The following is a 17025-nucleotide window of genomic DNA, read 5'->3' on the forward strand; positions in this document are numbered from 1 at the left end:
AGAGGACCGTGTTAAATAAAAATGGTGAGAGTGGACATCCCTGTCTTTTTCCTGACCATAAAAGAAAATTCTGTTTTTCCCCATTGAGGACGAAATTAACTGTGGGTCTTTATATTGTTCTTTATGATGTTGAAATGAGTTCCTAATATCCCTTCTTTGTTGAGGGTTTCTATCAAGAATGGATGCTGTATTTTGTCAAATGATTTTTCTGCATCTATTGACAGGGTCACATGATTCTTATCCTTTCTTTTATTAATGTGATGTGTCTCACTAATTGATTTGTAAATATTGAACCACCCCTTCAACCCAGAAATAATCCCACTTGATTGTGGTGAATAATTCTTTCAATGTAATGTTGTTTTCAGTTTGCTCATATTTTGTTAAGAATGTTTGCATCCATGTTCATCAGGGATATTAGCCTGTAATTCTTCTTTACTGGGGCCTTTTTCTGGTTTTTGAATCAAGGTAATGCTGGCCTCATAGAATGAGTTTGGAAGTTTTCCTTCCATTTCTATTTTTTGTAAGAGTTTGAGAAGAATAGGTATTAACTCTTTTTTATACATCTGGTAGAATTCCCCTGGGAATCCATATGGCTCTAGACTTGTGTTTTTTGGGAGATTTTTGATTACTGATTCAATTTCTTTACTGGTTATGGGTCTGTTCAACTTTTCCATTTCTTCCTGTTTCAGTTTTGGTAGTGTATATGTTTCTAGGAATTTGTCCATTTCTTCCAGATTGCCCATTTTATTGGCATATAATATTCTCTTATTGTTTTTATTTCTGCTGTGTTGGTTGTGATTTCTACCCTTTCATTTATGATTTTATTTATTTGGGTTTTTTTTCTCTTTTCTTTTTGATAAGTCTGGCTAGGGGTTTATAAGTTGTATTAATTCTTTCAAAGAACTAGTTTTGAGTTTTGTTGATCTGTTCTAATGAATTTTTTTTCTATATCATTTATTTCCGCTCTAATCATTATTATTTCCTGTACTCTGCTGGCTTTAGGATTTATTTGCTGTTCTTTTTTCTACTTCTTTTAGGCGTAATGTTAGTTTGTATATTTGAGACTTTTTTTGCTTCTTGAGTTAGACCTGTATTGCTTTATACTTCCCCTCTTATGGCCATCTTTGCTGCAATCCAAAGGTTTTTGACTGTCTTGTTTTCATTTGCATTTGCTTCCATGTATTTTTTATTAATTTATTCTTTAATTTCCTAGTTAGCCCATTCATTTAGTGGATGTTCCTTAACCTCCATGTACTTGTAGTCTTTCCAAATTTTTTTCTTGTGGTTGACTTAAAGTTCATATCACTGTGGTCTGAAAATATGTGCAGTATTATCTCTATCTTTTTTAACTCATTTGGCCTGATTTGTGACTCAGTATGTTATCTCTTCTGGAGAATATGTGCTCTCAAAAAGAATGTGTATTGGGCTGCTTTAGAATGAAATTTTCTGAATATATCTGTTAAGTGCATCTGGTCCCATTTGTCATTCAAAGCCATTGTTTCCTTGTTGAGTTTCTGCTTAGATGATCTGTCCATCGTTGTGAGTAGGGTGTTAAAGTCCATTATTATTATTTTATTGTTATCAATGAGTTTCTTCATGTTTGTTATCAATTGGTTTATATATTTGGGTGTTTTCAAGTTGTGGGCATAAATATTTACAATTGTTAAAGCCTCTTGTTGGATAGACCCCTAGATTATAATATACTGCCCTTCTTCAGTATTTGGTTTAAAAGTTACAGTCTTTGGTTTAAAATCTAGTTTCTCAAAATAAGTCTGGCCACGTTGCCTTTCTTTTGATGTCCATTAGCATGACAGATGGTTTTCTATCCCCTCACTCTCAATCTGCATGGATCTTTAGGTCTAAAAATGAGTCTGGGACAGCTGGGTGGCTCAGTTGGTTGAGAATCTGACTCTTGATTTCAGCTCAAGTCATGATCCCAGGGTAGTGGGATTGAGCCCTGCATCAAGCTCCATGAAAGTGTAGAGCTTGCCTAAGATTCTCTCACTCTCCCTCTGTCTCTTTCCCCTGCTCATGCTCCCTCTCTCTCTTTAAAAAAATGAAATAAAATAAAGTGAGTATGGTTTAGGCTGAATATAGATGGGTCTTGTTTTTTTATCCATTCTAACACTTTTGTTTGGAGCATTTACTCCATTTACATTTAGAGTGATTATTGAGACATATTAATTTAGTGGATTGTATTACCTGTAAAGTCATTGTTTCTGGAGATTTTCTCTGTTCCTTTCTAATATTTGTTGTCTTTTATTTTTCTTTCCCACTCAAAGAGTCCCATTTAGTATTTCTTGCAGAGCTGGCTTAGTTTTCATGAACTCTTTTATTTTTTGCTTGTCTGGGAAACTATCTCTCCCCCTATTCTGAATGACAGACTTGCTGGATAAAGTATTCTTGGCTGCATATTTTTCCCATTCAGCATATTGAATATATCATGCCCTTCTGGCCTGCCAGGTTTCTGTGGAGAGATCTGCTACTAACCTGATTTGTCTTCCCTTGTAGTTTTGGGATTTCTTTTCCACTGCTACTCTCAGGATTCTTTGCTTATGTTTTTTTATATTGCAAGTTTTCCGATGATATGTGTTGGTGTCAGCCTGCTTTTGTTGATTTTGATGGGAGTTCTCTGTGACTTCTGTATATGGATATATGTTTCTTTCCCTAGATTAGGGAAGTTTTCAGCTATAATTTTCTCAAATAAACCTTCTTCCCTGTTTCCCTCTCTTCTTCTGGGACTCCTATGATACAAATGTTATGACACTATATGTAGTTGCTGAGTTCCCTAAATCTGTTTATGACCCAATATTTTTCTTTCCCTCTTATTTTCATTATTATCTTTATTATTATCATTATTATTATTATCATTATTTCATTATTATCTATTATTTCATTCTTATTATCTTCTTTATTTTCTATAATTTTATCTTCTATATTACTTATTCATATTTCTGCTATTTCCATCCTTCTGGTCATTACATCCAGTTCATTTCACATCTCAGTTATAATATTTTTTATTTCGATCTGACTAGTTTTTAGTTTTTTTTTTTCTCTGTGATAAGGGTCTTTCTGGTTTCTTCTATGCTTTTCTGAAGCCCAGGTAGTATCTTTATTATTCTTGTTTTAAATTCTGGTTTAGGCATATTCTTTATGTATATTGTGATTAACTCCCTAGCTGTGATCTCTTCTTGTTCTTTCTTTTGGGATGAATTTCTCCAGCTTCGCATTTTGTGTAGGTCTCTGTGTTTTGTGTGATTGTAAAGCCTGTTCCTGGTCCTATTTCCACTATAGCTGAAGTGTTGCAGCAGTCTATGATCAGTAGATCTGGTGTCTGAGGTGTGTGTGGGGGGAGGGGGAGGTTGTGCTAATCTTATGGGGGGGGGCTTGCTGCTGTTCTGTTTCTTAATCACACTTAGCCTAATAAAAAGGCACCATCAGAGAACGGGGAGAGCAGTGTTGGTGTAAGCCGCTCAAGTCTCCACTGTATGCAATGTGTTGCTCCCTGAAGTCCATCTGTGATGATGGGAGGGGTGAAAAATGACATTGCTTCAATCTCTTCCCTGAGGAGAGGAGTGCCAGCCCCTGTTCAGGAAGCCCTCATAGAAGAACAAACAATCTCCCCTCTTATGTCCTAGACTTCCATCAGATCTCTGCCTTCACTCTGTGTCCAAGCCATCTGGACATCTGGCAGTTCATGCTTATGTGTTTTATCTCATGCGCATGCCTGGTTTTCAGAACTCCAAATTTTAGGCTCCTGGCACAGTGCAGACTCAAACTAATCCTCTGGACGTGGGTCTCACCCTGCTGTTATTAGTGCAGGTTTGTTCCAGAAGGGCACAGCATGATTCTGCAAGGTCTTGGATTTCACAGTAAAGTGTAGCAAAAAGCTGCCATCCAGGTTAGCTGCCCTCAGCAGGCATCTCTGCTCATATGCTAATGAAAGGGGTAGCCCTATAGCACCTGTCAACTCTTTTGTTCCCTGAAAAGTAGTGCCACCTCTCCCAAATATACCCCAAGAAGGGTAGAACTATTATCTCTCAGCGCAACCTGGAGATCCTCAGAGTATGCTGTCCAATCCTGAACCTCTGCCTTTCTTATCCACAGGAGTACGACTATGCCTGATGGTCTTGACAGACTTTGAGCTCTGCTGCTTATAAAAACGGTGATCATCAGACCTTCTCATTTTCTCAGTCAACAGTTTTTGCATGTGTTTTTCTTGTGCAATCCCCTGCATTCTGCTTTCTCTCTCTCTTTGTCTCTCCTATCTCTCTGAGCAGGGCTCCCTCCCCTCAACGGCACCCATGATTCTTTTCTCCTCCAACTCACATCTCTGTACCTCTAGCTTCCACAATGTGGACTCCTTTCTCCCTCCAGTTGTGCAGTTTGTTCTCTCAGTCCTTAGATAGATTTCCTGTGTGTTCAGAATGATTTGATAATTAGCTAGCTGTGTTTCAGGGATGAGGCAAGTATAATGTTCTCCTACTTCTCCACCATCTTAACTCTTCTTCCTACCAGTTTTCATTTTTTAAATCAGCTAAACAAGAAGAAAAAGGTTTTGAATTTTTATACTGACCCGTATTCATCTTTTCTTGGTCAAGAAAGTAGTATCATGTATTCTTAAAAACCTCAGCAGGACTTTTATGACTCTGGAGGAAGGTTCCTCTTTTTTGGAAAGACAAGTTAACATTGGTTGTTAGATACCAACATATAATTACATATTTTTAACTGCGTATTGCCATGCAGTGAGGAAATGTTCAACGGATTTGTCATCAAAGCATGGAGTTTTCTTTAAAAGATTTATTTTTGCAATTGGGCTTTCTCTTCTCTTTGAGCTAATTACAAAGAACAGTAATAGGCAAGAACAATATCAAGAAAGAAAGAGATTATTGATGTAGTAGATGTTTATACATGTGTTTGTATGCATTTGACAGTGTGGATACAGTAAATTAATTTGGACATGTGTCAAAAGTAATCATTGAGATTTAATAACATTTAATAAATGAAAATTGTATTTCATATAATTAAAGTTTAAGTTAATATGAACATAATTACTGACAATTATCATAAGGTAATGTCATTACAAGTAGAAATTCAACCCTGTGACTCCAAGGGTTTGCATCCCTCAGAGGAGTAGGGAATTTTTTTGTGTTTGGAATCAAGTAATAGGAATTAATTGAACTATAGCTCTCCAATATGTCCACTTAGTATCCCAGATCACCATAATTACTATCAGTGCCATTTAAAGAGTTTGGGAAGCCTTTACAAAGATTTACAATTGATCGTTATTACAAGAAAAATAGTAACTGGGGAATAATCAGCATACAAATTTTTCAAAATAGAAAAATAGAAGGAAAGGTGATAATCATATTTCAAAAATTACAAATTATAATCCAATCTTTTATCATATGGAAAATTAATTTATTTCTGTGTTCTTTTCTGAATTTAGCTAGTTTATGTAGCTCATGCTTAAATATGGGGCAGAATCCATCACTCTATTATAAGAAATCTAAGTTGTTACTTCCTGTATCCAACTTTTCAGAACAGAAAATGTCATCAAGTGTGGGTTAACGTTTATTTTATGGAATATTTTCTTGTATCTGAGAAATTCAGAAAAAGAAGAAAAACACTATTGCATTATTATGCCACTATTGCTCAATTTTATATAAAGTCTCATGTACTTTGAAGTTTGGAATAGAATACGAGACATTCTGAAAGTTTATTTTCCTATATGACTCCTCTTAAATATTGAGTAGAAGCATGTAAAAATGTCTACCTATACTTCCATGGTGGAACTAATTCATAAAGCACACTACAAAATAAAGCACACAATAAAATTAGACTGGCAAGCAGTCTTTTAAGATACTCAGGCTATTGTTCCCTGCTTCATCCCTGGGAAATATAGAGATTACTGTACAGCCTCCTTTCAAAATATGCCCAGTTGCTCCTTTGTCCCACATTGCTATAACAAATGGTGGTTAGTTGTAACCATGTTAACAGAATGGAATGTGATTTACATGATGACAAAGCAGATGGTTTAATGTTCAGCAGTCAGAAGGAAAGATCAGTAACTGATTTCTTGGCTTCAAGACTTAACTCATTCAAGTTAATTTTACCTGCAGTGAAATTCTTTGGAGATTATCTAAGAATAAAATTTAAAAATCTTTGTCTCCCATCTCAGAAATATAAACCTTTCTGGCATGTGTACACTATTCATTAAAATGTCCTTTATTTCTTCTTCTTTCCCAATATAATGAAGTTAGATTCCAATAGGTCTGAACAGCATAAATAGAAGGAAAAAAGCCTTCAATTAATTTATTTACTAAGTACCCCAGAACAATGTGTTAATGGATGGCAAATTTTGAGGAAATTACATTATAATGAAAATAATTTAATTGTACTGGGAATGAAAAAATACCCAGTTATGAAAATAACTGGGTCTGCTTATGAGTGTAAACTAGACATAGTCTTACTCTACTTTCTGTGATATCATAGTTCTGGCTACCTAATTCTATGTTCTAAAACGTTATCACTTTTTAAATATTCTTTTCATTATTTATGTTATAGTTATATTGAAGTTGACCTAAACTCATGGTTCAAATAATTCCCTTTCAGTGCTCTTCTTTTTTACCCAGAGAAATATGGGTGGCTCTCTGTTCTGTGAAGGAAGCCAATGCAGCTCATTTTCATATCTGTTAATTTTTACAGCTCTTGTTAGGCCTTACCATCAATATATATTTGCAATTAAAACTCATTGCCCTTTCTTTTTATTCCTTAGCATTCTACAAGAAAAAGCTTAAGTATTTATAAAGCCGTGAAATCCAAATAACCCTATCTTTTGGTCTTTCTTCTACAATCTCATTTTTCTAGCCCCATTAATAGAAATTAAATATAAGTACTAAGGATGTGTAATATTAAAAAAAAAAAACAACCAATGCCTGGACAACTGTTTTACCAGATATCTGGTTCTACACTGGCTGATTGCATGGTAAGCCAAAAGTTAGGGAAATTACATTACTATCATTAGGTGGTTTATCACTTAAGTATTCTAAAGAGCAGGAATTTCCTCAAGTTCTTTCATAGTTATTTAAATTCAAGAATTGGTAGCTGGTTGATTTTTTATATTGACTCTGAGGTAAGTTACAGTTGTGATGGGGGACTTGAACTATTTGGACAGCTGCTTGGAAATGTCATTCTATTAATAGCAAGACATGTGTCTGACTATGCCCGCCATTCCCTTCCTTCATTACAATTTATTAAGAGATGACATGGTCACTTTTTCCCAAGGCTTCTAGGTCTTCTAAATAGCTCTTTTTTGTTCAAAATTTGGACCGGAGAAACTTCCTTTCATGGTTTTCTTTTCTGAGAAATGAAATTGCCAAGAGTGCAAGTCTTCAGACTCAGGTGAAGTTTTTCTCAGGGTATGGGGATGAGAACTAAATATTTAACATTATTACTTCAGAAGGAGGGTCAATAATCTTATAGGAGAGATGCCAGAAGTTTAAGAAGTTAGAACTTTTGTCTTAAAGAGCTGTTTTACAAAGTATCTCCAAACATTAATATTCTGTGAGATATAAAAATGTTGGATGGATATAAACACAATTTGCAGATGATTAAATAACTGCACAAAAATACTATTATTTAATGCATTTAAGCTTAATTCCCACAGAAGTAGAATTGAAGCTCATTGTGCATTAATTATAGTTCACCTTATCTTGGCTTTCTTAACAGCTTAACTTCTTTTTAAAATATAGTTTCCTCTTCCTTGGCTGTATATTCTTCCTAAATTATCTTGATTTTTTCCTCTTAGAATAAAGTTAAAAGGCAAGATATGCCAGGAGAAGATCAGGTAAGAAAATGATAGTAACAACAGCAACAAAATTATATTGAGGAGAACTAAGTAAAAAGTATTTGTCTTCACACTAAGAACCTAAGTATGATGAGACAGAATGTACTCAATTTAATAATTTTATGGTCCAAAGTATAGTTACTGAATTGCTTTGGAATTGCTACTATTAAGAGCTGCCTGCAATGTGGGAAAAAGTGAGTCAAGTGGGATCTTTTCTTCTCGTACACCAAATATCCAGCTGGAAACATCTGGATGACTAATTGGTTCACTTTTCCTGGGTACTATTTAATTTTGTTTCTGTAAAAGTTCTAACACCTGATCTTTTTTGGCTCTGGGCTTTTGGATGTCAGGGTAGTTGAATATATTGTCACCTTCTTTCTCTTCTGTATTGTCTAAGCTGTGTGTGTGTGTGTGTGTGTGTGTGTGAGAGAGAGAGAGAGAGAGAGAGAGATGGTTATATAATGTCCAAGTTATTTTTTTGTTTCTGCTAGAGTATGAGTTTCTAGACAATTTTTTATTTATTTATTTATTTATTTATTTATTTATTTATTTTACATTTATTTATTTTTGACAGAGACAGAGAATAAGTGGGGAAGGGGCAGAGAGAGAGGGAGACACAGAATCTGAAGGAGGCTTCAGGCTCTGAGCTGTCATCACAGAGCCCGACATGGGGTTGGAACTCACAAACCCTGAGATCATGACCTGAGCTAAAGTCAGATGCTTAACCGACTAAGCCACACTGGCGCCTCTAGATAATTGTTTAATGTTTATTTATTTTTGAAGGAGAGAGAGACAGAGCACGAGGGGGGAGGGACAGAGAGTGAGGGAGACACAAAATCCGAAGTAAGCTCCAAGCTCTGAGCTGTTAGCACAGAGCCAGTGTGGGGCTGGAACACACGGACCACGAGATCATGACCTGAGTAGAAATCCAACACTTAACTGACTGAGCCACCCAGGTGCCCCAAGAGTTTCTAAATAGTGGGAATTTTTTCTGTTTTTGTTCATTTTTTGTAAGGAGTATATCTCTTTACCAGGAAATTTTTTTATAAGTAATTTACCATTGTCTTAAAGATGTGTTTTTGCAAGTGAGAAGAGTTTGTAAGTGAATACACAGAAGGACTATTAAAACATGAATGTATTTCAGCAACGAGATACTGATTTTTTAATTTATAGTCACAGAACTTAGAAAAGCTACAATTACTATATGAAAATATATTCTTTATAAGGTGTATTTTCTTTTACAAGTTTGGCATTTCACACCAGGGAGTCAGGCTCAAGGTACACAATTTAATATATTCAAAAGATTTAGTTGAAGTAGAATCACTTGCTTACCCAATTGGCCTTCAAAGTAGAGGGCTAAACATATTTTCTGAGAACATTTTCAGGAATTCACTTAGTAGTGCTCTCTCTCTCTCACACACATGCATGCACACACACATACACACCACACACAAACAAATATGGTTAGCAACAGCAGGTTTGAAACGGACACTTAGAGATTCTTTTGTAAATTCCCCTCTAGGCAATCATCTTAGTATAGATTGTTTATATACGAGTTCATAATTTATGGATTTTTAAAAATATGTCATTAAAATCCTTGGTGGGATTAAATTGGATGTGTAAACATTCAATTAGAAAATTTGATTATCCCTTATTAGCAGACAGATATCTTGAAGATAGCCTAGTTGTAGAAGTTCTCTGTTTAATTACTTTTGAGGAATGATATGAGCTCTGTCATGAATTTTGACATTTGGAGAGATTCATATATCTTCTGTTTTCAATCATTTTCAACCTGCTGCTACAGTATATTTTTTTAGTGTCTATAGTAACTCCCAATAGGATAGCAGTATATTTTTTTAATGTCTATAGTAACTCCCAATAGGAAGAGATAAATATATTTACAATTGAAAACTTTTGTCAAGTTTAGAGTTCTCAAGTAAAATATTATCAAAATGCTATTTCTTTTTTTTTATTAATTTATTTTAAATTTGATTATAATTGTCATACAGTGTTACATTAGTTTCAAATACACAACATAGTGATTCAACAATTCTATACATTACTTGGTGCTAATCACATTAAGTGTACTCTTTTTTTCTTTTAATTTTTCTTTAATGTTTATTTATTCTTGAGAAAGAGACAGCATGAGTGGGGGAGACAGAGATAGAGGGAGACACAGAATCTGAAGAAGTCTCCAGGCTTTGAGCTGTCAGCACAGAGACTTGACACGGGGCTCAAACTCACAAACTGCGAGATTATGACCTGAGCCGAAGTTGAAAGCTTAACAAACTGAGCCACCCAGGTGCCCCTTGATAGGTGTACTTTTAATCCCCTTCCCTGTAACACCCATCCCCCAACCCACCTCCCCTCTGGCAACCAACAGTTTGTTCTCTATAGTTAAAAGAGTCTGGGGGATTTTGGTCTCTTTTCTTCTTTCTTTGTTTTGTTTCTTAAATTCCGTATATGAATGAAATCATGTGGTACTTGTCTATCTCTGACTGGCTTATTTCACTTAGCATTAAAAAAAATGCTATTTCAGTTAATCCTATCTTGGGCCATCCTGTTCATTTATCTACAGATACTTCTGGTTGTTATAGATTGTTCCTTTATGTGTTTTTAACTCAAGGACACACTATTGAACATGCATTCAATTCGTTGAGGGTGTGGCACCTGGGAGAAATCCCATCTTTAAATTATTCAGAATTGGAATTTAGACTTCAGATTTAGAATTTAAGCTGTAGAATCAGTCTGGCTAGGTTTACATTCCAGATAAAAATTACTAGCTATGATGTTGCACACATTACTCAGTGACTCAGATCTTCTCTTGTTTTATCTGAAAAATGGAGATCACGACAATGCTAAAATTGTTGTAAATATTACCTGAGATAATTAGCTTTAGTTTTTATATATAGTGCTGAATATTAGCTGTAGTTGCTATTTCTCTCCTTCTTCCATCTCTTCTTTTCACTCCATTGGCACTGGCACCCCCTCTTCTTCTCCTCCTCCTCCTCCTCTTCCTCCTCCTCCTCTTCTTCCTCCTCCTTCTTATTCTCCTTCTCCTCCTTCTCCATAGTAGTATTGGCTCTAACTCACAGTATCCTGGCTCTCTGTTCCAATCCACACTACAAAGTTTATCCATAATAATCTTTCTTTGGCATTATCCTAAAACACAATCTTGTGCAAAAACCTAACTGATTAAAATAAGACTGCTAAATCTGCCATTAATGTTTCTTTGTTGGGGCACCTGGGTGGCTTAGTTAAGTGGCAGACTTTGGCTCAGGTCATGATTTCGTGGTTCGTGGGTTGGAGCCCCATGTTGCAGTCTTTTCAGAGCCTGCTTCAGATTTGGTGTCTCCCTCTTTCTCTGCCCCTCCCCTGCTTACACTCTGTCTTTCTAAAAATGAATTAAAGTGTTAAAAAGTTCTTTGTTAATTTAATGCTTCTCTTTTTTTTTTAAAGGCTTATCTTTAATGCTAGTTCTCCAATTCATTTTTCAGCATTACTGACTTTTTAAATTTTTTTAATGTTTACATATTTTTGAGAGAGAGAGAGAGAGAAAGAGAGAGAGAGACAGAGTTCAAGCGGGGAGGGGCAGAAAGAGAGGGAGACATAGAATCTGAAGCAGGCTCCAGGCTCTGAGCTGTCAGCACAGAGCCTGATGCAGGGCTCGAACTCAGGGACTGCAAGATAGTGACCTGAACCAAAGTCAGACACTTAACTGACTGAATCACTCAGGCACCCTGCGGCATTCCTGACTTTTCTACTTTATTTCAGGCAATTAAATCCTCCTGTTGTTGTTGGTCAAAAACAACAGGTGTTAAGAATAAAAAGAAAAGGAGGCCGGCCATCTTGAAAAATTGTGATGGTAACAATAAAAGCAATAATGTTATCAGCTTACACATATAAGCTTTACCATCTGCAAAATACATATGTGTGTGTGTGTGTGTGTGTGTGCATGTGCGTGTGTGTGTGTGTGTGTGTGTGTGTGTGTACAGGCTTACAAAATGCTTTACAGATACTTTCCTAACTTTTCTCATTTAGACAGGGGCAAGAATTTGTCTGAAGGAATAAACATACATAAATAATACATGAATTTGTGGGTATTTGACTGGACCATGAAGAGTCTTTTTTTTTTTAATAATACAATAAGCCTTAGAACATACAGATAAGTATATTCAGAATTGATGACAAAGTCCCCCTAGGTATACAAGAGATAACAAAAAAAGAGTTTGAGCAAGGAACAGAGATTGGAGAGCACTACATGTGTTTGAGAGATAATGAAAGTCTATAATTTTTCTGGAAGGATGTAAAGAAAGGACTAGCCTGGAGTGTCATTGTAGGTGTCTGTAATGCTTTGGATTTCTATGGATAGAAGTTGTGGAGGGTTATGGTCTAATACAGAGAGTCCTAACCCCTTGATTCTTAAGGCCTGAACAGACTACTGTTGGGCTTTGTTTAAAAAGCCATTTTATAGATTTCTTTCCCCTCATGTTTTGGTTATCACCACACTTAACAGAGAAGAAAAAAGAAACATCTTACCTTTCCCTTCATCACATGTCAAAGTATTCAAGATTCTTATTATCCTTGGATGTTGTGCCCATTTTAGATGGCAGGGGTTTTGTATTTACTGCTTTCTGCATCTATGTACTAAAGTCTAACTGTTTTTTGTTATTTTTTGTTTCTAGTCAAGTTAGTTAACATACTTGGCTTCAGGAGTAGAACCCAATGATCCATCTCTTACATATGACACCCAGTGCTCATCCCAAAAAAGTGCCCTCCTTAGTACCCATCACCCATTTAACCCATCCTCCCACAAAGACATAAAGTCTAAATGTTTTAGCAGAATGAATGAAAATTGACTAAGCAAAATGAAATTATGAAGCAGTGTTGTGTTAGTAAATGTTCAACTATTGTTTGGAAAAACGGGCATGAAAATAATATTTAAAATAAAAATAATTTAAAATAAAAATAAAATAATTAAATGCATGGCATTCTTCATTGTAAATTCCATATAGTCAATTGATTTCCAGAGAATACTTTCATTGATTTTTTTAAACTTTTTATTTTAATTTCAGTTAGTTAACATACAGTTTATATTAGTTTCAGGTTTACAATATAGTGATTCAACAACAACTCCAGGCATCACCCAGTACTCATCACAAGTGCACTCCTTAATCTGCATCATCTACTTAACATCTCTCCCCACCCCCCTCTCCTCTGGTAGCCATCAGATTGTATCTATAATTAAGAATCTGTTTATTTTTTATTTATTTTTTTGTTTTTTAAATTTTTAAATAGTTTTTATTATTTTTTGTAATTTTGAATTCTCTTTAATGACAGATTCATACTATATTTACATATGGACATTAATTTTACTTATAAAATATATCTCATATTTAATTAGTTAATAGACTAATATACTAATAATACAGAGTAAATTTTATAAAGTTAGTTTGTAGTAAATTTTATGAAGTTATGTCAGTTATTAACCAACTACTGTTGTGATTTTTATAATAACTAGCTTAAAAAGAACTTTAGGCTTTTAAAAACTATCTGGTTGGCTAAATGGAGCAGAAAAGTATTAACAAGCACAGTATACTAGCACCATTTATTACAAGTTTACTATATGCCTGGCACTATCTTAAACACTATGTGTACCAGTCTTAATGAATCTTTACAACAGTCCAATGATGTAGCTTCTTTCCAGCATCTTCATATATAATGATGCTTCCCTAGTAACTATTTATATTTGTGTGTGACAATTCATGCCACACATTGTAATGATTATACTTATCTATTTTTTCCAGGGAGTTGCTAACCAAATCGCTATTTAGTAGTACTGGAGTTGGTTGACTGAGGCCTGCATCTTGATTAAAGCACAGTAGGAATGCATCTTCCACATTATATATAGAAATAACTTATAAGCTTAGCTTCTGTAAATAAATGAATGAATGATTCCTGTTACTATGTTGAAGCATGTAGGATACAGGGCTGAGTCACAAAATTTACAAGTATTTCAAATGTCAATGAGAGAGGTGAATTAAATGAAATTCTTGTTGCACATGGAAATACAAACTCATTACCAATTTGAAGATTTGTACAGGTTGTAAGTTCAACTTTAAATTCATAGATTGCAGTAAGGAGCAAAATCTTGCAGTGTTATACACATTTGTTTTTTTTTTTTCCCACTACATAAAACATATCAGTTTTTCTATTAGTTGAACTATTGTTGTAAACTCCAGGCTGGTGATATCATGGGATTACAGATTTGATTTCAGATACTTTTTTTTTTCTTTTTTAGTTGTGAGAGGACTGGTTTCAACTTTGTTATTTTTTAAAAATTTTGCCCAAATTTTTATTTAAATTCTAGTTAGTTAACATACAGTGTAATATTACTTTCAGGTAGAGAATTTAGTGATTCATCATTTATGTATAACACCCAGTGCTCATCACAAGTGCCCTCCTTAATACCTGTCACGTCTTTAGCCCATCCAGCAGCCCACCTCCCCTCAAGTAACCCTCAATTTGTTCTCTATAGTTAATACTCTGTTAATTGGTTTGTTTCTCTTTCCCCCACCATGTTCATTTCTTTTATTTCTTAAATTCCATGTATGAGTAAAATCATATGGTATTTGTCTTTCTCTGACTTATTTTTCTTGGCATAATATTCTCTAGCTCAATCCATATCATGGCAAATGGCAAGATTTCATTCTTTTTTATGACTAGTAATATTCCACAGTGTATGTATGTATATATACACTTGGGCTATAAGTAATATTCCACAGTATATGTATGTATATAAACACTTGGGCTGTTTCCATAATTTGGCTATTATAGATAATGCTGCTAAATCATCAGGGTATATGTATCCCTTTGAATTAGCATTTTTGTATTCTTTGAGTAAATGCCTAGCAGTGCAATTGCTGGATTGTAGGGTACTCCTTCATCCTTGTTAGATGCTCTGCATCTTGGAAGATGGCAGCAAGCAGAGTGGGGATGATGGCAATAGAGTGAGCCAGAATCACTCGAGCAAAGTGTCACCATTTTAGGTTCAGGAATTCTTCCATGATGAACTGGCCAAAATAGGTTCCTGTCATGATGGAGCTCTGTCCTGCAGCCAGGATCCCCACTGCCCAGATGTATAGTGCAGCAGGCCCAAGTAACATCCCAGTACAACACCCCTTTTATAGATGCCCACAGCCAGTGTTGAGTTATCATCAGGAAAAAGGGCAGTGTGGGGATTGCCATTATTTTTACAGACTGCAACCACCTAGTTTTTTTTTGTTTTTCAAAAAATGCTTCAGCAAAGACTGAGATAACAAAGATGTTGATGATGAAGGAAACAAAGGGAGCAATGCAAGATTAAATGAAAAAGTACATAGTAGTTTCTTGAACTTCATGCTTATTGGCTTATTTTACCTTTCTGGACTTGACTAAGGCACAATGCAGGTACATATTGTGTGTCATGATGACAGCTTTCAGGATGCCCACAGCCTGCTCAGTCTGTGGGAGGTGACATCCTGAATAGGAGGGCAGGAATATGCCCTTGAGTACCTGGCTCTGGCTAGGTTTAACTGTAACATATATCCAAATGTGAGGGCCATAATAGTTATGAGAAAGTCTAAAAAATGCTTATAGCTTCCATAAGCCATATTTTTCCAGAGAAATGCAAAGATATCTGCAATGGTGATGAGAACTCCACCCCATAGTGGATACCTTCCTATAGACAGAAGATTGATGGAAATGGCTGATTCAATAATTTCTTGCATATCTGAGCAAAAAATAGCCAACTCCACCATTAGCCATAGGATAATTTATAAGACCGTGAGATACTGATGGTGACACACTTCAGCAACCCCATGACCACTTTCAATCTAGCTGCAAGGTGCTGGAGCAGGAGTCCCATGATGCTGGCCAACGAAAGAACCCAGAACAACTTAAATCTAGCCACTGCTCCAGACTGCAAATCAGATTCAATGTTTCCTGGATCCAAGTAGGCAGTGCTCATGAGAAAGTTGGGTCCCATGAAAGCGCAGAGTTTATGAAAGTTAAAACAAGAATACTATTCCTCAGGAATGGTGATCTTCTCATCAAAGTAGGTGATGAATGACTCTTGTGAGTGCCTGGTGGACTGGGGGAAGAGACACATTATTGTAGACATGGCTGAGGGTACCAAGACTGGCAGACACCCCATGGTCTCCAGAAGCATCATCATCAGACATATTTTTTTTTAAGTTTGTTTGTTTGTTTGTTTTTGAGAGAGAGAGAGAGCATGCAGGAGGAGGAGAAAGAATCTAAAGCAGGCTTCTCACTGTCAGTGCAGAGCCTGACTGGGCTCAAACTCACAAACCATGAGATCATGACCTGAACTGAAACCAAGACTTGGATGCTCAACTGACTGAGCCACCCAGGCACTCCCATCATCTGGCATCTTCTAATCAGTACCTAACACCACAGTGGAAGCCTGAATTCCCAAGTTCTTAGAATAACATTCAGCTCTGCAAGCACCTGACAGTATCTCCCACAGCGCCCACTCCGCATCCCGGAGCTAGCACCAACTCCAGTACTATGTTGAAAAGGAAGGTCAAGAGTGGACATTATTGTCTTGTTCCTGATTTTAGAGGAAATGTTTTCAACTTTTCAATGTTGAGTAAAATGTTAGCTGTGGGTTTTTCATATATAGCCTTCATATATAGTCTTTCTATGCCCAAAGTTTTAAGAGCTTTTGACAAGAAATAATATTGAATTCTGTGAAAAAACTATCTGTACTTATTGGGAGGATCATATGATTTAATACTTAATTTATAACTTTGGGCTTGGTAACTTTGGGCTTAGTTTCTTAAAGTAGACATTTGTTACTATATGCTCCCCTCAGTACTACTTTTGCTGTATCCCAAGGATTTTAGTATATTGTGCTTTTATTTTTGTTTGTCTCAAGATACTTTCTGATTTCCCTCTTGGTTACTTCTTTGATTAATGGTTCATTCAAGAGTATGTTTTTTAATTTACATATATTTTGAAAATTTTTCAGTTTTCCTCCTGTTACTGATTTCTAGTTTCATGCCATTATAGCTAAAGATGATACTTGATATGATTTAAATCTTTTTTGAATTTGTTAATGTTTATTCTGTGGCCAAACATATGATCTATCTTGAAGAATGTTCCGTTTATACTTG

At 35.5% G+C, this 17025-nt stretch overlaps 1 protein-coding gene and 1 pseudogene across 3 annotated transcripts in view; one reads left to right on the plus strand and one right to left on the minus strand.

The window, feature by feature from the left end:
- LOC131502273 (uncharacterized) overlaps positions 1-17025 on the plus strand; it is a 439682-nt gene that overhangs the window by 117841 nt on the left and 304816 nt on the right. For 2 of the 3 annotated variants that reach the window (XM_058712956.1, XM_058712957.1), the window contains exon 5: positions 7811-7849. The exons of the other annotated variant lie outside the window; for it this stretch is intronic. In XM_058712956.1, the coding sequence (XP_058568939.1) occupies positions 7811-7849 (39 nt within the window). The remainder of the gene's footprint in view (positions 1-7810; positions 7850-17025) is intronic. 3 annotated transcript variants of the gene reach the window in all.
- Positions 7988-16331, minus strand: LOC131502973 (natural resistance-associated macrophage protein 2-like; annotated as a pseudogene).

The sequence above is a fragment of the Neofelis nebulosa genome, chromosome X (assembly GCF_028018385.1).
Source record: "Neofelis nebulosa isolate mNeoNeb1 chromosome X, mNeoNeb1.pri, whole genome shotgun sequence".
Lineage (NCBI taxonomy): Eukaryota > Metazoa > Chordata > Mammalia > Carnivora > Felidae > Neofelis > Neofelis nebulosa.